Below are 23,806 nucleotides of genomic sequence, written 5' to 3' on the forward strand. Positions count from 1 at the left end.
CTTTTTTTAATTCTTTTTTGGATATGAATTATTTTTCCTTAGAGCATTATTTGAATTTAGTGGACATAGCTTGTTATATACTATGATCAGTCATTTTTCGTGAAAAAAAATAATCTTGTTAAGCACTTTGTATTCAAGTTTTAAACTGTAATAAATATGGTAATTACATGAAATAGATAACATAATAATTCAAAGGTAAAATTGGAAAAAAGCTTTTTGTAAAGTTCTAAACCAAGCACAAGATTAGGTTAGAAGCAATGAACCAAACACTTGATAAAAAATAATTCCTGCATTGCTAATTTCTGCATTACTAATCCCTGCATTACTAATCTTTGTACCAAACGACCACTAAATGTAATAATCACTATTCATACAGTTTTGGTATGAATTTGATGATTCGTCTTTTGATGAAAAGAAGATGGATATAAGGAACCAGGGCTAGATCCTTTTCCCGTATATACTATATACACGAAGTGTATACCACAGACTGACAAAAAGAGAAAAGAAAAAAATAGAAGGATTATATATATATATTCATAGAAAGAGAAGGAGTGGAAGACTCTGGACTGAGGGATGATCCACAAAAATAGAAATAGAATAGTAGAATAGATCTTTTTTATCTCAATATCACCCACTCTAACTAAATCTAGGGTGCATGTGGTGGACAAAATAAATGGGTTACGCCACCAAGTATAATTCTTGACTTGTTTTCCTCAAAATATAATAGCTCGATTATATATTATATTACTCGAAGAACCTCTGAAATAATTATTGAGTTTAAAACTCTATCAATAAAAATACCTTACTTGTTTGTGCACACTAAAGTATTTTCATACAACAAGAGGAGTTTGTTCTTTGTAGAGAATAAGATGGTATTGGATTACTGAGAACATGTGATAGCGGGTTAGGGAATAATCATTACTCTAGAATCATTAATGATTTCAAAATTAGATAGTACATTATAATCTTATGTTGTTTCAATTTTTCATTAGTGTTTTTTGATAATATGCCATGTTCCCATAGGAAATGAATGTCGTGTATGGTCCTTCAACTCTATCATTGCATTAATAGAAGCTCATTGCAACTCTATCATTGCATTAATAGTTCTAGAATCTCTAATTTCACCCGAAATTACATTGCAATTACGTTATGACAAAGCAAACTAATCATTGTAATAACTTGATTGTACATAACGATTTCCAAATAGACTCTATATGACTTCTTTGTATCCATTCTGTTCTATTGAGATTACATTAAGAGGATTCATTCTAGTTTGGACTATTAACATTGGTTGTTAAGTACCAAAAAACCCTTTGTAAATTATTTGAGCATGAGATTGGATATTCTTTCTTGAGATCTCATAGTGGCTATAGTGAGACCTTGAATCATGATGAATTTGTTTTCATGTCATGAATAAGACATATTTGTCATATTTCTTCTCAAGTAAAATAAACTTTGGTAATTGTGAAACCAGAAGCAGAGAATTCGAACTCGTGAAAGAAGTCAAATGAGGAACAAGTCAGGGTTTTGAATGAAGATATACAATCAAACAGCTACTGCAGCTTTATCAACTTCATGTTTCTTTAACCTCATAAGCAGCTTCATGAACACCGAGAGCAGCTCGACCGGATGGATCTAGATTCTTAGACCAAGCTGCATCCCATTCTACTGCTTTTGCAGTGCTGCATGCCACACTTGGACCACCTGGAACAGTCTCCCTTGCAGCAGCCTGCTCCAAATAATAGTTAAAATTATGATTACCCTTATCAACAAATACCCCAAGATAGAAGCAACCTTGTTAATGGCTTAAATAATATTGAAAAGAGAATATTACTTGGGACAAAGTATCATAAATTGGACATGAATACCAAGGAAAAGAAGACATGAAAGACCCACCTTGGGAAAGTATCGCTCGAAAATAGTTCTATAGTAGTACCCTTCCTTTGTTGTGGGTGTGTTATGAGGATAAACAAAACTTGCGTTCGCTAACATAGAATCAGAAACCTGGAACAAATGTACAAGATGTGTTCCGCATTACCACAGAAGGAAGGGAGAAGGAATGAAAAAGGAGGGAAGACAAAAGGAACAAAAAAGCTCACCTGACTGTTCGCGTGATCCTTCAAGCCATCAATCCAACTGTAGCCAACTCCATCACTGAACTGTTCCTTTTGCCTATACAAAATATGCTAAAAAAAAACAGAGGAGACTCAACAACTTGATCATAATGTCTTTTCATCGTCATTTATAGCTTGACCTGATATATATATATATATATATATATACATAAGGTCTTACACATGCATGTATTTTACGTGAATATATATGCAAGTTGGGATTTGTACATATAATACCCTTGAATGTGACACATACAGTACACATCTGTGCATAAGTACACAATGTACTTGGGGTTTGCTTGCCTCCTTTTTTTTTTGGTTTTAACAAGGAGTCTGCTTGCCTTCTTTACTATGCAAATGAATAAACAATTTTGACTATTGGACCTGATAGAAGAAAAACCAACAAACCTTTGGCAGATAAGGATTCTGATCATCATCAAAAGCATTGCGTACAACCCACTTTTCTATTCTTCTGAGATCAGGTCGGATCTGTAATGTTTCAAGAAAGGTTTTTCAGCATATTATAGTCACTGTACAGAGATAGATTAAATCGTAGGATCATACTAGATATACAGATGAAATCAGCAACATCTTAATGAAGTTATGGTATGAAGCTATGTTGTATCCAATATATCAGATCCGTTTTAAGTAATACTAGACTTGTAATATGGAGATAAATACTTGAATGTACTTCCCATTTTTTTGTCTGGCAGAAATTCTCTAGACCTAACATAAACCGCAGCAAGCTTGAGTTTAGAAATAACTTCAGAAACCTCAAAAGAGCGAAATAAATTAAATCATGATCCAGAAATGCTCTCATCTATTTATAGATAAACACAGGAAAGTCGACACATCATAAACTCATGAAGAAACAAGATTCAACTTGTCTCTATGAAGAACGGTTCAGTCAACTTGTGTGCACCTCAACTTATCCACCAAGTACCTGCAGCCTCTCACTAGCTCATGTACTAGGTAACTCTGCACCAAGGCTTAAGCATATGAGAAAAAATTACTCCCTCTGTCCCAATTTATGTGGCACTTTTTGTTTTTCGAGAGTCAAATAGTTTAAGTTTGACCGGAAATTTACGCATCGAATCTTTGATTTTTTTGAAATGAAATTTATATATTTGTAAACTACTAAGTCACAATAATTGATAATTCAAAATGCTTAAAAGATCTATGAACAATTTACGATCAAAGATGAACTTGTTTGAATCTCAAAATCCGAAAAGTGCCACATAAAATGGGACGGAGGGAGTACCTAACATTTTTTTTACTTGAGATTTGAACCCTGGTCTCCCATGATGTTGAAGACTGTTTTTCTACATAACTTGCAGTAATCTCTTGACATTTTTTTTTTATGTAAGATGTCATTTTACCGTTCCTTGAAGGAGGAAAAGGATCTCTCTTTCTTTCTTGGTCTTTGTTAATCTAGTTTTGGTGGTTGGGTGGGGGTGGGTTAGAGATTTAAGAGGGGGATCATTTACCATTTTCCATTCTGGATCAATGTTCATTGCAATATTGATAAATTCTTTATCCAAGAAAGGTACACGAGCTTCAACACCCCAAGCTGAAGTAGATTTATTGGCCCTCAAGCAATCATAAAGATGAAGTGCATTAATCTGGATTAACATCAAAGCATCCATCAGAGCTAGAAATAGTTCAAAGATAATTCTAATAGAAATGCAGTTACTTCCAATTAACCCTTAAATGATTGAAAAATGATAATGTGATCCACCTTTCTACAAGTTTCTTGGTGAAACTCCTCTTTGTTGGGTGCCTTGTGGAAATATAAATAACCACCAAAAATTTCATCAGACCCTTCGCCAGATAAAACCATTTTCACACCCAATGACTTTATCTTCCGAGACATGAGAAACATTGGTGTACTGGCTCTGATACTGGTCACGTCATATGTTTCAACATGATATATGACTTCCTCTAAGGCATCAATTCCTTCCTGATATATTAATGCAAACAAGTATATAGTCATTTTTGCTTAAGTGGTTACACTCCAGAGAAGGAAAATCAGCTTGGTACGTCATTAGGAAAAGCTACCTGCACTGTAAAGTGAAATTCATGGTGACGAGTTCCAAGGTAGTCTGCCACCTCTCTGGCAGCTTTCAGATCAGGAGAACCCTAAAGTCAGAGAAAAGACAACCTAAATTACAATGACACGGCAAAATATAAACAAAAGAAAAGAAACAATACACTACAAAGATGGATAAAACACTCATCTCAGAACTCCATCAATCACACACCAATTGGCTTCCTAAAAACACTCTGAATCTTGTGTGTGATTGTGGACAATAACAGACTTACTAAATAAGGTACTAAACAGTTTTAAGTACACTAAAGTCTGCCAAATTTGGCCTCATGAAATGTGTTGAAAGCGTTTAGCACAGGTAATCAAAGTGCAGCAATAAGAAATTTCGAACAGCTGTTGATTTAGTTTAGAGAAGTGACTGCAAACAGTTCTGATTATCATTTAAAGTTATTCACACTGGAAGATTCCAAAATCCCGAAGATACAAGATAGTAGCACATTTTCAGGACCGATGATGAAAGAAATAAGCAAGTTAATAGTACCAAACCTTGCAACTGGAGTTAAATTTTCCTTTCTCCAAAAGTAAGCAAGACATGAAAAAAAAAGAGATATAACTGCAACAAGAGATATAAACTAAAACAAGAAAATGAAAGGCAGGATAGAGAAAGGTCATATCAGAATTAACCACGATATCAAAAGGAAATCGACAAATCCTAATGGTAAGATTCATTTCCTGAGAAGGCATTTGGTATCTTATATGGAAAATTTCCATTTTGCTACTACTTTGCAAATCCTATGTATGAAACATGTGAAAGGGACAGCGATGATGGTCCAGAACCTCTATGTGATAATACAGTTATCAATTTCTAAAACAGAGCATGTTCACTAAGGATGCATCATCACCTTCAAGCCTACGCAAAATGTATGCAACTGTGATCCCCATTGTCGACCGGCTTCTGTATCAGCCAAATAACGGTTAGCCACTGCAGCAACAAGTGAAGAATCCAGTCCGCCTGAGAGAAGCACACCAAATGGTACATCCGTCATGAGTCTCTTAACTACTGCCTGTATAAAGTAAATGTACAGAATAAGATTAGCATTTAATGTGGGCATCAACCACGTGTTTCTGCATTGTAAAGTTCATCTCTCAACAATGGGATTTCTTTTTCAGTATCTTGGGCCTAAGTGGGCTAAGAATTACTTTACAGTTCCTTCAAGGTTGGCACAGAAAGGGTATTCACAAGGCTTCATACCATCTCTGAAACAGTTCCAGCAGCCTTTCAGTGGAATTTGGCTGGAAAGAAACAAGAAATCTTTTGGGAACAAAGAAGAATCCTCACCAAAAATCAAAGGCAAGTTGTATATCTTAGCTTAGATTTTGGTGCAACATGGCCATAGTAGCTGTAAATGATAGCTTAGCTGATTTTGTTAAGCCCATTATGCAGCTTGTAATGGCGTTCTTTTTTTTATTGTAACTGCTTACAAATTACGATTAAAAAGAATAACATTTAATGCACTAAATCAGTAGTAATAGACAGATAGTAGAGAATGGGTACATAAAAGGGGAAAATCCCAGGAAAAGCTATTGACACATTTTACACAAAGTTGTACAATTTGCATGTGAAGGTCGAAGGATATGATAATGATTGAGACCAAATATCATGCCCACTCCACAGTTCACATCCATCAACAAGTTGGTTTAATATTTTATCATTTTCTTTGAACAAACACAGGCTTTATTTAGTAGGGGGAAGTATTACAAACAAGAGGACAATCAAAATGACAGCTACATCAAGGATATCTTCTCTCTAATCAGTCAAGGGGATATGTGTCCTGAAAGAGTCCAAGGACTTTGACAAAGTTCAAAATAGAACAAAGTGAAAGGCGCTTACTTTTAAAGTTTAAAGGGCTATGTCAAAAACATGTCCGGGGAGTATGTCATGGTTGCGCCACAATTTTTTATGCAACATCCAGAATAAACTGACCTTCTCAAAAGCCTTCCGTAAGACAAGGGGATCATATGGAGTAGAAGGAATGGTTTCCGAAAACCATGGTGGGTTGTACCATCTTCTAAGTCCTCCTGCACATATAATTTATTAAGAGATAGAATGAATAGTTCTTGAAAGCAAAGGATGACTTTGATAACAATGATGATTTTAAATATTCCCTTCACACCAAAAACCGTGGTTCACTTTTTATCCATACAAAACTAAAATTGGTGAGTACCCCCATCCTATACTCCAAGGATTTAAGCTAATATAAATAATACTCCCATCATTTCATTATATATGACTTCTTTTCATTTTACATGACGGTATGGATTGGAAATAGAGTTTAAGATGTTAATATGGCCAGTGTATTATATCAATACTGGTAGAGAAAATATTAATGAAACGGTTGCAATACACAAGAATTAGTGTATGTATAATATTAGTAACAGAACATTCTCAAACTTCTACACCGTACAAAATAAAGAAGTCATAGAAATACTACTTTATTTGGCTTTTATCTACGGGCTCCTCTAGTTTAAGAACTCAATAGCTCCTTATTGAGGTTTCATTACACTAACCTTCCTTTCTCTAGGGAAAATAGAATCTTATTTTAAGGTAAACACTGGAAACACATAAAAAAAGGACCGTTTGTAACGTTGTATTACACTTACCATTTTCTTTTAATCCATAGAGGGGTTTCGAAAGTAAAATATAATCTGCTTGCTAGTACATAAGTACAAAACAAAAGGATTTATGTCAATTAATATTACTAAAAGTACATCCACCATCCCAAAAGACTCCTCAAGATTGAAGCTGCTTTCCTAAAAGCAATTTTTTTGTTTTTTTATAATTGTAATAACCAAGCTAGCTTGCGTGCACCTCGACTACTTTTCACAGGGTACTTGCTACATCCTAACAACACGGGTACCGGGTACTCTCTACACCAAGGCTTGGATAGATGGGACCTAGAAGCAATTTTGTGCAACAATAACATGTAGATCTCACTCTTTTGGTTGATCAAGAGATAAATAATTACACCAGCATTAAGAGTTTTAAGACTGTTTTCAACAGGATCCAAAAATATGACATAAATAGGAGAAGTATGTTGACCATACAGGAAACATGATCAGCTATCAAGATGAATGAAATACAGGCTCAGAGATGAGCATACCATTTTTGCTTGAATAAATATGGCCGGGAAGGAAGCTAACAAATCGTTCACAATCATCACTCAAGGCTTTCATCTCCGAGGAAAACCATATGGAGCCTGCATAAAAGTAATAGTTATTTCAAGTCACTGATTGCATATGCATATGCATATGCAAAGTTGTTTAAAATTTGAACTTGTGCAGCCTATATACATGATCCAATGGAAACTTTTGTTATTTTCTCTATATGCAGAAAGGGCTGAAAGCAAATTGTGGAAAGATAAAATTATGGACATGGGCAATAATGTGAATGTACATAAACAGTTGTTTAGACTGACCACTTAAAACAACTCGAATTGAAACAAACATGGTTGTCAACTTCAATGTGTAAGGTTCCAAGTCAAAGAGCTACATTCTACCTAATGTTTCTCCTTTTCCTTTGAAGTGAAATACGCAACACTAAAAACACATTTTATTTTCTACTTAAGGCATTAAGAAGCAGCTCAGAATCAGCTAGGCTTTTGCAATCCATATAAATACAAATTGTAGTCCAATGCATACATGGGCTGAGCACATATATAGATGGAATGTACTAGTGTCTCACACCAGATAGATGTACCACATATAGTCATATACATTGTAAAGTATCTTTAAAATCATTCAGGTTTACGAGAGTTATTTCTGTGCAATTTATCGTTCTCCCTTGTCAACAACATTTGTAAGCAGAAAATGTCATCACTATTAAATCTGTCCTACGTTTCTGTCTTCCTAAGGTGCTCAGATAAACTGATGTCAAAGCTAGGCAAGAAGTTTCGTTCCAGCATAGCCCATGAATCCACATCCCAATTGGAGCTGCCACACACCCTTGCATGCTTATCATCGTCGTGTAGTAGTCCCTCTAACATTTCTAGATAGTGTTTCTAACTGCATATACAGGATGTGCTATTGGTAGATTTCCTTCCCCTCTGACTCCACTACTACCCCATAATTTGCTCATAAGCTAAAAATGATATCAAAACCTCCTCACATTCCCAAACCTGTTATATTATCCTTCTAGTCCTGGTCTATTCTTGTCACTCAAATGTATTTCCGTCATATCCATCACATAAAATGTCTAGTAACTAAGCAGAAGTACTTGAGCTCCTGTGTTCCCAAACATAGGTCTCCCTTCATCAAAACCTGATCCATATAGACCAGCTACTGTTTGGTTCTGTTGATACCTCTAACTCTATTGAGAGAACCTCCTTTGATTGAGTAGGAGATTGTTCTCCTATCTTTATCAGCAAGAATGGAAAATCTTTTGAGCTAAAAAACTGATGGGGTTCTCATGTTGTCAACTAGATAACCCTTTTGATTTGTATTTTTCATTATTTCCACTTGTCTCCCCAACTTTAAAATGGTTGAAAACCCTTGGCATGTCAGCAGAAGAATTTTCCAGCCTCTTTTCTATTATTTCTTTTATCGGTAAGCTAAAGATATACAAATGGAGTAAATCCAAACACCAAGAAGGTGATTGGACTGTACAAAAGTGAGATATCCCTACACAAAAACAAAAGAAGGGGATTATCCTGGTCTGTGGGTCCTTCTGCAGAGTGCAATGAAATCTCTCATTCTGTGAATGTCATGTACATCATGAAATTTGCACCATAAGCCATCATATACAAGCACTTGTATTTCATCTCTCATGCATTGGTTGTTGTTGAAGAGTGTGACCATTTCATCTGAAGGGACATCAAAGCTGGAATTTGAGTTTTAGAAGATGACTAAATGATTAAGAAGTGGACAGAGTTGCTGAATCTTTAAGTCAACTGTGTCAGGTGCAAGGCTTCACAGATTATGAAGATTCCTTGGTATGGAAAGGGTCAAGTACCAGGATGTTTACAGTTAAATCAGCCTACAAGATTCTGATGGGCAATAGACAGGATGACAGAGGATGACCCTAGAAACAGATCTGTAAGATGAATGCACCTTCTAAGGTGCTATGCTTTGTATGGCTAGAGGGTAGACAAGTCCGTTTGACTCATGAAAATTTAAGGAGGGGTTACCGGCTGTGTTCCAGAAGCTATCTATGTGAGAGGGAGGCTGAAGATAATTCACATTTATTCCTACAGTGTTATTACTTCTCAATCATGGCACATGTTCCTGAGTATTGTTAAGATGAATTGGGTTATGCCAAAGGTATCAGTTGACCTTTTGAGATCTTGGGGTGGAGTAGTTGGCAGTGTTAGTCAAAAGAAATGATGGCAAAATATTCCAGCATGCATATGGTGGACAGTCCGGAAGGAAGGGAACTTCAGGTGTTTTGAGGACAAAAGGAACTCCATCCAGATAAATAAAATTAAACTATATATTTAGTTTTTTTCTTTTTTGGTGTAAATGAAGTCCTGTAAATGATAGCGACTCCATACTGATATCATAGAATGTCTATAAGTTTTGTTGTAGGGGATTTCATATTTTGATATTCTAGAAAACGTATTATGTTTTCCTTTACCAGCACTAACTTTGTGCAGTTTTTTAATGAAATGTTACCATTTTTAAAAGTAGTATCATCCATCTAAAAGCTGCTTAAGCTGTTAGAAAGAGCACACTTATATTAACCTAATTATATTCTCAACAATCCCCTCACGTGAGGGCCTGATTCTTTTCATTGTCCAAACAAGACAACGAGTGGCGGTGAGACTCAAAGCCAGGACTTCTACTTGCTTTGATACCATGTTGAACAGTTGAAGAGTGACCATGTCATCTAAATGTTTAAGTTGTAAGAGAGAGCACACTATCATTTACATAATTATATTCTTAACAGTTTCTTTACACTCGAAACACCTAGAATTTGTTTCTCTTTTTTACTTTGAAAATTAAAAGATGATCCCAGAAATGAGTTTCAAGGTAAGCACTAATCTTCTCTTTTTCGTCAATCTCTGTCCTCCAACCTTTTCACCCAATGTCCGAAACCCTTTTCCAACATGACCCATTCATTTTCTCTTTCCTCAAAACCCTCCCCGACATCACCCAACATCTCTGAAAATGACTCTCTCTTCGAAACCATTGCAGTCTTTCTTCACACTTGTTCGTTTTTATGAAAGCATCTAAGCTCATCCTTTGAGCCTTTCTTTTTCTTATAGCCACTCAAACAAGCTCAGAATCCCTCTAACATTGTTGATGAATACTATCTCTCTCTCTCCCTATGGGAGGATGGAGAACAAAATCTTTTTCAGATTAGGGGAAAGTCCTATGACTTGACTGATACTAACCTAGCCTCAGATTCTAGGTTTGAATGGGTGGAGTGTGCTAGGTTATACATGAGAAGAACGAAATGAGTAGAGTTTTAGTGTAGCTCTGCAGAAGACTCAAAGAAGCATCAGAAATCAAAAGGAAATCTTTCAAAACTTGGAGATGCAGAAATTTAACTACCCTCATTTATTGCTCTTCTTGAAGTACAATAAATATGGTAGATTTGTGTCTGTTATTACAGTTAAATGTGATTACCAGCCACACAAGCACCACTTGGCACACCTTTTTGCCATGTGGTAGCTTACATAAGAAAGATGCTAGCATTTGTGGGAAGATTCTAGAACCATGGGGACTCTCTTGGAAAGGCTCTAGATTCTTATGGAATATCAAGGAAGAATTCCTGAAAGGCCTTAGAATATTCTAGGCATGTAGAGAGTTCTAGTGAAGGGGACATACTTGTAAATATGAAAGGACTTGTGTGATAATTATTAACTGCATATTAGCCCTAAATGAGTAGTATAAATAGAGGGATATTTCATTAGTAAAATCATCAAGCAAAAATCAATCAAGTTTCCTACAATACAATTCTCCCTTGCAATTCTCTTGTGTTTTCTCTACCACTCTCTTAGCGATTCCTAGCCTCTTAGACTGACTTGGCATAGCAACATCGTGAGCAAGTTGGGCAAGAACATAAGCAAGTTGTCAAATGTCGCACATGTGCTTAGTTGAAGACTAAGGACGCGACAACATGGAATCAAAGCCAGGTTGCAACTAAGGGAATGGTGAACAACCAAAAAATCAATGTTGCTAACACCCAACCCCATGCAACGTCACCCAAGATTTCGCTGACACGAAGGGTAATAACAAAGGGAGGAATGTTGCCAACATAAACCAAGAGGTGTCGTTCGAGGTTGAGTTGCATGAAGGGCTTACATCCCAAGAACCCATTGTCATTGGGCGAGCGAGGATGATGTGGAGGTCCTATCCAAGGATGTCATGCTCAGTAGAGAGTGGATTACAAAGGTTAATGCAGGGGTAGATGCAGTTGAAATATTTGGCCAATGCTTGGGGAAGGTAGAAGACACTCTAAGCGTTCTTGAGGGGCATACTATTGAGAACATTGAGAGCATTCGAAATGACTTGGATGGGCGTACGCAGTCCGAGATGAGTCAGACCATTGCTACCTTAAAGTGCAAACTCGTGGATCAATGCCATGAAGGCAAAGATGGAGGCACTCAAAGAGCAGATCGTGCTGGCGTGACTGGGACAGCCAAATACGCTATTGTGACAAGTGAGACTAAGATCAAGGCTCCCAAGCCACCAATGTCAAAAGGGTTTGTGATGCACAAAGTAGAGAACTTTTTTTGACACTTGAGGAACTATTTCCACCATGTAAAGGCGAGGGACGACGAAGCCAAGATCAACACCATTGTGCTATACGCGAGATTGGCATACTATGGTGGAGACGAGAAGTGTTGATGCTGAGAGAGGTTTGTGCACTATTAGCACGTGGAATCAAGTTCAAGATCACGTTCAAGAATCCTCTACAAATATCACAGTTCAAGAAACAAGTCTAGGCAACATGGATGGCCAAGAAAGCCTATTGTACTCACCACTCTAATCCTTTTCTTACCCCTCAGTTTTAGACGACCCATCCTGAATGCCCAACAATCAATTAGTAGGCAGCCTTTTTTCATCCATAGCAATGCCCTTAAAGAATACAATCTGTTTTCAACTATATGACAGTTGGAAAAGGAATAAGGTGTCTCCCAAGCTCAAAAACTTCTTAGCCTATAGTTTCCAAATCGAATACCACACCTATTGATCCCTTTTATTAAATGAATTGACATATCTTTATCAATTTTTCTCTTCTATGTTTCTCCAAATCAAAAATGTTCCTAAACCAGATTTATGTCATAACATTTCCCATCAAGTGATTAAGCCAACAACATTGCTGTCTTCTTATAAGACTTCAAAACAAACAACAATATCTAGCTAGCCATTTCTCTTATAACTGATGGGCAGAGTTCTTTAGTCGTACCTCACATCATTGTATAGCTAGGCTTAAGTAAATGTTACTTCAAATGATGTATGTGTAGTTCGCTGGAGTAATAGACTGGCTGAAGCTTGAATTAAACTAGCAAATATAGATGTTCATGCTACAGTGTTATCACCAAGAACTACATTTATGATAGGGTCCTATTATACATCATTTGTTTGTGAGACAGTATATATCAGAATTATAGTAGGTAAAATCACAAGTAAACAACAAAGGGACTTCACATAACTAACAGACGGTTTATCACAAGGGTAATATGCCAAAAAATAATTATACAAAAAAGCAACATACCATCAAGACCCCACCCCATATAAAGGGGTGTAATGCCAATGGCATCCCGAGCAGCGATGAAACTTTTATCCCGGGTATCAAGAAGAACAAAAGAGAACATTCCATCCAACATGTCAATGAAGTTTTCTCCATATTCTTCATACTGCCAAAGGTAAATCCCACAGTACATATACAATAAGAAAGAAATTATGGCAGGAAACCTTATTTTCTTACTAGAACTCATTCTTTCTCTATTGATGAAAACTTTGAGTCCTGGTGTTTTGAAATCATTCTACCAGCAGAAACTGAGAAGTCAGTATATTCCTCTAAATATATTCTTGAAGTACTTACAAGATGGGCAATAACTTCACAATCACTTTCAGTTCGAAACTGATGAGACTTCAGTTTCTCCCGTAATTCCTTATGGTTGTAGATCTCTCCATTTACCTAAAACCAAAAGGAGCAGATAACAATCTTATGGAAGAAAGATTTATCAAAATCAAGCTATGGGAGAAGGTCACAGTAGCCCAGCAAAGAAGACTCTTGAAATGTGTGAATAATAGTTTTTAGCTATTTGACAAGAGAAGCTTATCTAGAACATCAAAAATAAAAAGGACGCATCAGTATCATAAAAATACTCATACCACCATTAGCACTTTATCATACAGTCGACACAAATGACAGAATTGTATGTTTTGTAAGTTTTTTGGCTGCACATTTATCTTTTGAATTTCAACCCAAAAACTGCAATCATACATATCATTCCTTTATCCAAACACAAATGATATCATTGGAACTACAAAAAACCATCAACATTTGACTTATGTTGCGTAGAAAAGTTGTACTACCATGTGACCCACAGATCTTTCAATAAACTGAGAGTAAAACCTAATAACGGTAAACTCTATATGTTCATCTAGTCAATCGACTGGTTACTTATCACATATTGATGCAAGTCTACAGATCTTACAAGTTAGTTAGTGGATGATGTCCAATAGTTAGTTGGGGTTCATTAGTTAGTTATTATGTTATTCTGTTGTAACATTCAGTTGGGAGTTGTAAGTAGCAGTTGATTTTAGTTATGGAATATATCCATATATACCATGTAAAGGATTACAGTTGATTCATTGAATGATAATACATTTCTTCTTCTTCTAATATCTCGGCTCCAAGCCCTGAATTAGTCTCTCAGTTCTTCGAGTTCAAAGCTCCTAGAATTGTTCTTCTTAATTGATGCTTAATTGACTGCCATTGTGCATCACATAATCCGCTAAAGTGAAGAACCAAAAGTTTCTTCACAAATCCTTTATTTCTAAGTTCCTGTATTCACTGTAAAGTAGAGAAACTTTACCCTAAAAGAAAAGCTTGTACTATAGAAGATCAAAAGACACAAACTGTCCACAGACCATTTACTGCTGTGGTATTGAAGTATATAGTATATGGTAAATATTTTCCTACCGCAACAACAATGGTCTTGTCCTCATTATACAGCGGCTGATCTCCTGAAGTTGGGTCTACTATTGCCAATCGTTGATGAGCAAGATAACAGTCCTCATGGCTATGCAATCCACTCCAATCAGGTCCTCTATGGCGCAACCTACAATTAACATTATATAAAAGAAAAATTAGGAAGATTTCATGTAATAAGAATCATGTCTACTGCTACGTAGAATATGAGACAGAAGTAATAACAATTAATGCTTATCATACTCTAAAGCAAAGCCCAGAGAATTAGATTCAGAGCCCAACACAAGATCAATTAAAAGAGGCAAAGGTAGGCAATTTATAGAATTAGAATTGGGAGTTGAAAATGTGATACTAAAGACACTATGGGAATTTGCACCATGGGCACGAAGCATGTCCCGACCCAAAAAGCAACAGCTCTGTGCACGAAGCATTCCCTGACAAGCAGTTACTTTTATCGGAAAACCACAGAGATGAGAGGAGATAATGGTCAGTAATTGTTAAAAGGGAATGAACATGTGGCCAGTAAGTCGGAAAACAAGCTGGTAAGGCCAAAAACTGAATGCTGGGAGATTTCCCCTTCTTTTCTTGGACAGAACAGAATTGGCCAGAACCAATATCTAAAAATTTCTTCAGGAAAGAAATTGTGGTTTACAGGAAGGAAAAGATGTTCCCGGGAAAAGAAAATAAATATGCAGCATCAACTGGGTGCATGACTTATCAAACAAGATAATAGCAACTGATTTTAAATAGGGTAGAACAAGAGGAGGGGTACAATGCTTATTAGATGAAGAATCAAATGGAGAAGTGGGGACTGATGATGATGAAAACAGAAGCAAGAAAAATAGTTGTTCAGAAGAAACTACACATTGCACAGCAAACAAAACATAACTACTGGAATGAAAATGGCCAACACAGCAAAACATTACAGACGCAATTTTGGGAAAAAGGATAATTTTAGGCTCGGGAAAACAGAAACTAAAGGCTTTTGGGAGATCTCTAGGTATAACGTGGGGTCAGATGAAAAGAAGGCAACTCCAAGTTGAAAAAAATATGTATACACAGATGACAGAATCATATAAACCCAAAGGTATAAATAAAATACTGCAAATACACATAAAAAGGCAAAAATAACTATGAGATATTTTGTTTGAAGTAGCATTGCGAACTTAGGCAGAGTCTTTAGTAGCAGGATTAATCTCATCCCAAGCCAAGTGATCATGGCATCTGCAAGCTTCAGAAAAAAAAGGATCTATTTTCGCAAGTTTATCATTAACCTGCCCGACCATTTCCACATAGCATTTCTGAACAGTAAGTAGTAGACTCTTTGGACAGGTTCAATTGCTGGAAAGTGAATGGGTCGCGGATGGATTAAGTCCATAGTTTTGTAAAGTGAACCAGGTATTTAAAATTGGGGATGTGTTATTTGTTTCTAAGCTCACCACGTGTTCATCTGTTAAAAATAAGGGTAAATCACTGTAAAAGTATAATGGGAGGGGTATATTTGGACCGTAAGTATAACGGGAGGGCTATATTTGGACCGTAAGTATAACGGGAGGGGTATATTTGGACCGTAAGTATAATGGGCGGGGTATATTTGGACCGAAACTCAAATGAGGGGTATATTTAAACTATTTTTGATAGTACATGGGTATGTTTGGCCCTTTTCTGTTTTCTATAAGATCATGATACTCTTGTGATGTATGATTCTTCAATAGAATGCTTGAACACCACCATTGGTACTCACTTTTTGTGATTCAGTTTTTGGACTGCATATCAATCAGAGGAGGCCTTGTTATTTTCAGTTAAGTGACAAAAATTGATGTTTTGGGTTGTGATGTGGAAACTCTTCCTTCTACTTATTTGATCTTGGGAGCTAATCATTTATCTTCCAAGATTTGACTAGGGGTACTTGTAAAAAGTCAGAAGAGGTTGGAAGATGGAAAAGTCAAAATATATATAGGGTAGATTAGTATCGCCTAACAGTGTACTAGACTCACTCCCCACGTATGTTATATCCTTATTCCCAATACATGTTAAAGTGGAGAAGAGGTTGGCTATGTTAAAAAGAGATTTCATTGACAGAGAAACAGTAAAAAAAGGATTTTTTCACTAGGTCAAGTGGAGTACTTTAACATATAACAAGAAGGAAGGTGTCTTGGCATTACAAACTTGAGGCATTAATGATATTGAAATGATTATGCCATTATGGAGATTCTCTTTACAAGAGCAGTCACTTTGGAAGGCTGTCATCAGTGAAAAGTATAAAGTAGAAGCTGTTGGACTACTAAACCAGTGACTTCTACTCATGGGGTGGGTTTATGGAAGAATATTAGAGCAGTTTGTGAGCAACATTGGGTTTAAATGGGGAATGAAAGCAAATTGTTTTTTGGGTAAATGAGTGGATAGGTCATGCTCCTTTGGAAGATCTATATCCAGATTTCTTCAAACTCATTTGATGCCTGATTCAAGCTCGGGTGCTATCAGAGAACCTGATGGTTGGAACTTTAATTTCAGAGGATATTTGAATGATTGAGAATTGGGGAGGCTTGCTAAATTTATGGGTGTTCTTGAGCCTTTTCACGGGCTAGGCAATGGTCAAGAAGCTGATATGGAAATTACATAGTAAGGCCAGCATCACTGTTAACTCTTTCTATTCTCTTTCAAGTTATGATGGATAGTAAGGTAATCTGTGATCCTGGCAACACATCTGGAAAACCAACGCTCCTTATAAGGTGACATCCTTCACTTGATTGGTAGTTCGAGAGGTTTTCTTAACACATGAAACCCATCAAAGAAGAGGATTTCAGTTGTGCTCTAATGCTACTAAGTGGAAACATGCCCAAGAGTATCAATCACTAATTGTTTTCCATTGCCATATTATGGCAGTTATTTCTCAATATGGTGGGGTGCAAGTGGATTATACCAAGCAGACAAGTGAGTTATTGAAGTGCTGGAACATGAGAGGAGGGAATTCCGGTCAAAGGAAATGGTGACTAACTATTCCAGAATACATAAACAACTAGTTAAACTACACGCGCCTCGCGCAGGAATTTTATATGACGGAATTTATAAAATAATACTTAAAACCTATCGGTCATTAAAACTAAAACACTATATTATCTTACATACAAGATTACATAGTAACGAACATTAATAATGTAAAGGAAAATGATAATTATAACATCTTATAATTTATCCTTCAATCAATCTGTTGTGGACGCATTTGTGGGCAAGACATATGTGCGACAGAGAGCCAAATAACTTGATTTAATTATAACGCTAGTAGTTTATTATTATTCTAGAATAGGAAGAACTTAATTATATTGTTAGTAGTTTTCTTATTAGTTTAGAATAGGATTTATGTTTCCTAGTTCCATAAGACTTCCTATTACTGTAAGAAGACTCCTATTTAAAGGAGGATTTGAGGAATAAGAAGTACGCAGATTTTAATCAGAAACAAGAGATAGGAGTTCTCTTTTCCATTGAACTCTAAGGTTTCAGCTTCCCTTTGATGAGCTGAATTCATATACAAAAATAGGTCGATCTAGGAATTCAAACAAAAGCAAGGGAAAATCAAAGGCAGTTGAATTTGATTTCCCTGTTCATCGTCCTGTGACTCGATCCTTCTCTAAGAATCCTAACAATTTGGTACCAGAGCCTAACACAATGGACGATGAGATCAATTCTAGGTTTCAAGAAGAACGTGTGATAACAGAAACACTAATGGACTCTAAACTTGCAGCGATGGAACAAAGTCTCGGTGAAAAAATTGTCCAAGCTATTCTAAAACAATTTTCTAGCTTGGGAATTGGCTCTACAAAATTAACAGTCCATAGGGCAGAGACCAGTAGTGCTCCGACAATAGGTAGATCAACAAATCCGGCTCCTAGAGGTAATACGCTGCATATTCAACCGGCTGATCAGAATCATCAAACTAGTGGAAATTCCAATTCGACAATACCAAGGTATGCAAGGATTGATTTTCCTACTTATGATGGCACCAACGACCCATTAATTTGGTCACATCGTTGTGAACAATTTTTTGAAAATCAACATACAGCAGATGCAGAAAAGGTTGGAGTCGTTGGGTTTCACTTGTTAGGAGAAGCACAATTATGGTATTACAGCTTAAACGAGTGAAGGGCCCAATGAGTTGGGAAGATTTTCAGAAACGATGTTTCCAGCGATTTGGACCTCCTGAAAGCAGCAACCCAGTGGGTGAACTAGTCACGCTTCGACAAACTGGTACAATTAAAATTTATCAACGTCAGTTTCAAGAAAAGTTGGCTAGGGCTGATGAGCTTATTCCAGAACACTTGCACGTGGGTATATTTATGGCAGGGTTGGATGATTCAATCAAATTGGATGTACAATTGCTCAAACCACCTGACTTATCGACGGCTATGAGTATAGCTAGGGCTTTAGAGAAAAAACAGCAATTGCAAAGAGTCAGTAACACTCGCAAAGCTGCATGGCAGCAGTCTCGGACAAGTCATGGCAGCATAGTGAACTCAGCAAAGTCTAATACTGGTCTAGTTGGCTCATCTACCTCGACGAATATCCAGACTAGCAACCAAACCCCTTTTTTCAAGCGATTAACTTGGGTAGAAATGGCAGAGATAAGAGCTAAGGGATTATGCTATAATTGTGACAAACAATATTCAGCCACTCATCAGTGTAAACGGCTTTTCTGGTTGGAATTGGATGATTCAGTTGATGACGCAATTCCAGAAGTGTCGGATGACTGCCCAGAAATTTCTTTACATGCAATTACAGATCAAAGGCATGCACAAACTATGCAATTGCCTGCACTCATTAACAGACATCACATGCTTAGTCTTATTGATTCTGGAAGTACCCACAATTTTATAAGTTCTACAGCTGCTAGTCAATTACTCCTTGATGTTTTTTCCTTGCACAACATCAGAATCTCCATTGCTAATGGAGAGTAAGTTCAATGCTTGGGGGTCTGCACAGGGGTAACAATTTCTATTGGTGAACATAGCTTTATTGTAGACCTTTATGTTATTCCCTTGGGTGGATTTGATATTGTTTTGGGAGTGAAGTGGTTACAGTCTTTGGGTCCTATACTTTGGGACTTTGCAGCACTTACTATGAGTTTTTCGGTGGAAGGGAAATTAATTTTGTTTCAGGGACAACAAGGGTATTGGGAAAGGCTTTGCATCTGCTAGGAAAGGCAATTACTGATGAGCTGCGACTGGAATGCCTTTTGACCGAGTTCGATGATCTGTTCCAGAAACCTAAGAGTTTACCACCATTGAGACAATGTGTGATTTTATAATTTATCCTTTTGCTTCCAGGAAGTGTTACTATTTGATATTTTTGGGGAATCAAATGAACATCAACCTGAGATATTAAATTTTCTAATAAATAATCGTTGGTGAAGGAATAAATAAATTTTAAAAGGCTGAAAAAAGTGAACAAATATTTTGATTCTAACATGTAGAAAATTCAACCCTACCTTTTGCTTTACATATATCATTTTAAAGTTCCCAATTTAAATGTATCATAAGTAATTATTAAAATGGAAAATTAAAGGGAGAATGTACCATATTAGACAGCAATTCAACTTATTATATATACTTGAAAGAGAAAAATATTATACAAAACTATTCAGTTTGTTTGGGTGTTTTTTTAAAATCAACATACTAGAGCGATGGAGTTCAATTTGAAACTACACTTCTATTCCAATCGCAGTGTCGAGAAACACATTTATTACTTCAATAAAAGTATTTACAACTTGCAGTAAACTTGAGAATTTGTCCATACTTCATATTGAATATGATCAATTAATTTATTGTGTTGTTATCTATGTCTTTGGGATTAAAAGAGGCTTCAGTCTAGTCATATTCCTTTATAGGTCATCGGGCACATCCTTGAACCCATGTCTAAAGTTTATTAATTCTTGTCTTCTTTTCCTGGTTCACTTCGCACATCAAGGTGCGATAAAGTTTTTAAGGTCTTTATGTATACAATGGCATACCAAATTTGAATTTTATCTTCAAGAGATGGTAGTATAGATTTTTAAAGAAATTTTTTATTGTACCTTCAACAATTTCAGTAGAGAAAACTTGCATGAATACTCAATTAACATGTGTTATTTAATTTGTACTAACAAATACTTATAACAATAACTTTGCAGAAACATAAACAACAAAGTTTAAAACATGTACTCAAAACAACAATTAATATCAGGAGCATAAATTAATGACTGTGAAAAACATACCAGGATCTGTAACAATGGAATGAAACAGAAAGGAAAAAATTGAGCCCACTGAATGTACAGTGTCCCCTTAAGGAAACTATTCCCCTATAGTACCCGAGGTTTAAAGGAATAGATCCTCTTAGGATGGAACGATTCTATTCACCAGTGTATTGATACAAAACAATGGTGTCAGTGAGTCACTCAACAACAGCAAAGTACACGAATATTTAATTGTGCAGAAGAAGAAGAAGTTCAGAATTTTCATTGTTTTAAAATGAGAGGAAATCCCTCTATTTATAGACAACAAAGGGTAGTGTGAACAAATATTTATTGTGCCTTATCGAAAATGACACAACTCTTTGGAAAAGTTACAACCCTTCGAATAGGTCACAACATTTCATAAAAGTCACAACTTTTCATAATAGTCGCATCTCTTCATAAAAGTCACAACTTTTCATAACAATCACAACTTTTCATGAAAGGGGAAGGCTAGTTTTGGAAATAAATAAATTAAAGGGAATCCTGATTTGTGGTGGCGCCACGTAGACGGGCCTAGGGTTCTCTTTTATATATATATATATATATATATATATATATATATATGATTGCAAAAACATACAGTGAAATCCTATAAATGGGGTCTAGGGAAGGTGGTGTGTACGAAGATTACCTTTACCTTGTTAAGGCAGAGAGGGTGTTTCTGAGACCCCCTCGGCTCAAGTAAAACAATTATAAGCAGGTAATATTCCAGCATATATATGTTAGACAATTAGGGGGAGAGAAACGCAATATGTTTTGAAGACAAAGGAAACTCTATTCAAAAGATCAAAACGAATTGTTTACTTTTGTTTTATTTTTGTTGTAAATAATAATGAAGCTATGATAAATCCTTAAAGGTTATTTTAATTTGTTGCAAATACTTTCAACAGTACCTTCTTGGTGCTATATCGATAATACATTAACCATTTTTCTCAAATACGAAGAACAACCTTCTGCACCCAGCCCCAGTAGAAAGAAAAGGAAGAAGAAATAGGCAACAATTGGCAAAAATCTTGTGCCATCAAGAGTATTCCAGGCGAGCTAGTTAAGGACCAAAATGCAACAACATCCAATTGATTTAACAGAAATGAAGCAGCAGTTAGTAAGACACATTGAAGAATAAGAAGCTACGCGATTACTAAGTAATACTACTAGTAAGGAGGAGGAGATGAGGCTAGCCCCTACCTCTCCCACCTATAGTGCGACAACAGTCAACTACTTACCATTTACCAATCTTTTATCCTAATCCTCGACCTCCATACTTCCTATCTAGAGAAATGTCTTCAATAAGTTGAAGTTGTACCACGATCTGTCTTATCACCTCCTTCTAGATCTTTTTCAGCCTACCTCTACCTCTCCTAACTCCTAGTACAGCCAACCTCTCATACCTAATTGGCACATCAGCGCACGTCCTCTTCACATGCCCGAACTATCTCAATATTACTTCTCTCATCTTGTCCGCCATGGAGATCACTCGCATAAGATCATTCCTAATCATATCTCTCCTAGTCTGCCCACACATTCATCTGAGCATCCTCATCTCCTCTACATTCATCTTTTGAACGTGGGCGTTCTAAACTAGAGAGCACATTACCCCATACAATGTAAATTAAAAATGTAAAATGTTAATTAAGTTAGCCCAGAAATTTTTAAATAAGTAGCGCATTTAAATCACACATAGGATGCGCAGGATATGACAACCATTAGCAAGGCCTCGTACCTCAATCACTTTCATTTGTCTGCAACATACATTATCACAAGATATATCAAGCTACAACAACATAATGAAAAAATTTACTCCCCGTTTCAAGAGAAGAACCACTGTTTATGCAGATCCAATGAAAAGTTCTCAAAATTCACAGCTTCTAAAAGTATGATGAAGTTAGATGGTGTGTCTACCCATCTCGTATCGTACCTTATTCAAAAGTACTCAAAATGAGTACCTATACTATACAAAGTCAACACGACATTTAGTGAACCAGTGAACTCTCTGACGCAAATATACTGTGGCTGTCACATTACGATTAAATTTGGGCCACTAAGACGGTATCTTCTACATGAATTGTCCTCATGATTGGAACAATGTACCTTGTGAGATTAAAAAAAAAATTATATGACACATATAAGCTAGAGAATGGTGAAGTCCCTCTATACCCCTGCTCCTCCAAGTTCACTTCTTTTAAGTATGAAGTTTCCTATAGCTATTAATAAGATGCTTAATCCAGACACAAGGAAAAGATGGTTTGTATCCCCTTTGCTAATTGACCTGTTAACAGCTCTCAAGTATTGAAAACTTCTAGAAAAGCAGGACGAGCTAAAAAAGTTAATTCCGACTACTCAATAATTTCCACAAGCACAAATTCCGCTTTTTATAGGACCAAAAATTCTTTCACAAAATAATTAGTACATTATATTGTAGTTTAGCTTTTCAAATCTCTCTCATTCTTGAAAAACACCAAAAATTAGTAGAAACGCATCCTACCACCCCAAGATGGGGTTGGAACCCCATATTGTGCATTTACCTTATCCAAAAAAAAAAAACCAAAGATTTTCTTCCATCAATTAACTAAGTAAGAGCAGCATATCATGTCTTACCCAACATCCCCATCAATAGATAGCTATTTTTTCAAGCATTAGTGGCAACTTTCTTTTTTTTAAAATTCATTACCAAATATTTGTTTGTGTAATGAATTACAATGATAACAAAATCAAATCTAAGACCAAGAGAACCAACAAATCAACGAATAGCAAATCTAAAAACACGTACATACAATGTGGTACAGAATTGGAATCAAATAACATAAAAGTATAAACCTTCTTGATAGTTCGATGATTCTTGAACGCTTGGCATGAGAATTATCAGTGCAACCGAAAATTGCAAGTATTCCACACATTGCTCGCAACTTTTTTCTCGCTTCTTCTGAAATGGAGAAAAGTGATTGCGTTTACTGGTTACAATGAAATGAAAACGTTTGTCTTATTTTTATAATGAATTTAAATTAATCAGAGCCGTTAATTCTCTAATCATTTTTCAAAGATTCCACCTTTGAATATAATTAGGGTTTAAGACATTGTTTAAGATTCTCCTTGGTGGGTCCCAATTTAGGAGTGCGGCTCTAGACTTTTTTAACAAAATGATGTTGCAAGTATTGTCTTGTCGAAAACAAGTTATCTCGGAATATATTATTTTGGGACAAGTTATTTCACTACTAGGG

At 36.1% G+C, this 23,806-nt stretch overlaps 1 protein-coding gene across 1 annotated transcript; it reads right to left on the minus strand.

Annotated features, from left to right (window-relative positions):
• Positions 1-1,376: 1,376 nt before the first annotated feature.
• On the minus strand, positions 1,377-23,552 carry LOC125829468 (asparagine synthetase [glutamine-hydrolyzing] 2). Its single transcript, XM_049508679.1, has 14 exons — positions 23,406-23,552; positions 14,318-14,456; positions 13,211-13,306; positions 12,881-13,022; positions 7,323-7,418; positions 6,146-6,240; positions 5,064-5,225; positions 4,173-4,253; positions 3,853-4,074; positions 3,602-3,736; positions 2,523-2,603; positions 2,100-2,186; positions 1,897-2,004; positions 1,377-1,729 (listed from the first exon to the last, which is right to left on the minus strand). The coding sequence occupies exons 1-14, from the start codon at positions 23,483-23,485 to the stop codon at positions 1,574-1,576; spliced, it is 1,680 nt and encodes a 559-aa protein (XP_049364636.1). The 5' UTR covers positions 23,486-23,552; the 3' UTR covers positions 1,377-1,573.
• Positions 23,553-23,806: the final 254 nt, after the last annotated feature.

This window comes from Solanum verrucosum, unplaced genomic scaffold, assembly GCF_900185275.1.
Source record: "Solanum verrucosum unplaced genomic scaffold, falcon-dt-bn FXZP01000031.1, whole genome shotgun sequence".
Classification (NCBI taxonomy): Eukaryota; Viridiplantae; Streptophyta; class Magnoliopsida; order Solanales; family Solanaceae; genus Solanum; species Solanum verrucosum.

Coding starts and splice junctions, on each gene's coding strand:
- LOC125829468 (XM_049508679.1), bottom strand. CDS start 23,485: ATGTGTGGAATACTTGCAATTTTCGGTTGCACTGATAATTCTCATGCC. Junction 4,075..4,172: donor AATTTCACTTTACAGTGCAG/GTAGCTTTTCCT, acceptor TTAATATATCAG/GAAGGAATTGATGCCTTAGA. Junction 2,187..2,522: donor AGAATCCTTATCTGCCAAAG/GTTTGTTGGTTT, acceptor GTTTTTTTTTAG/CATATTTTGTATAGGCAAAA.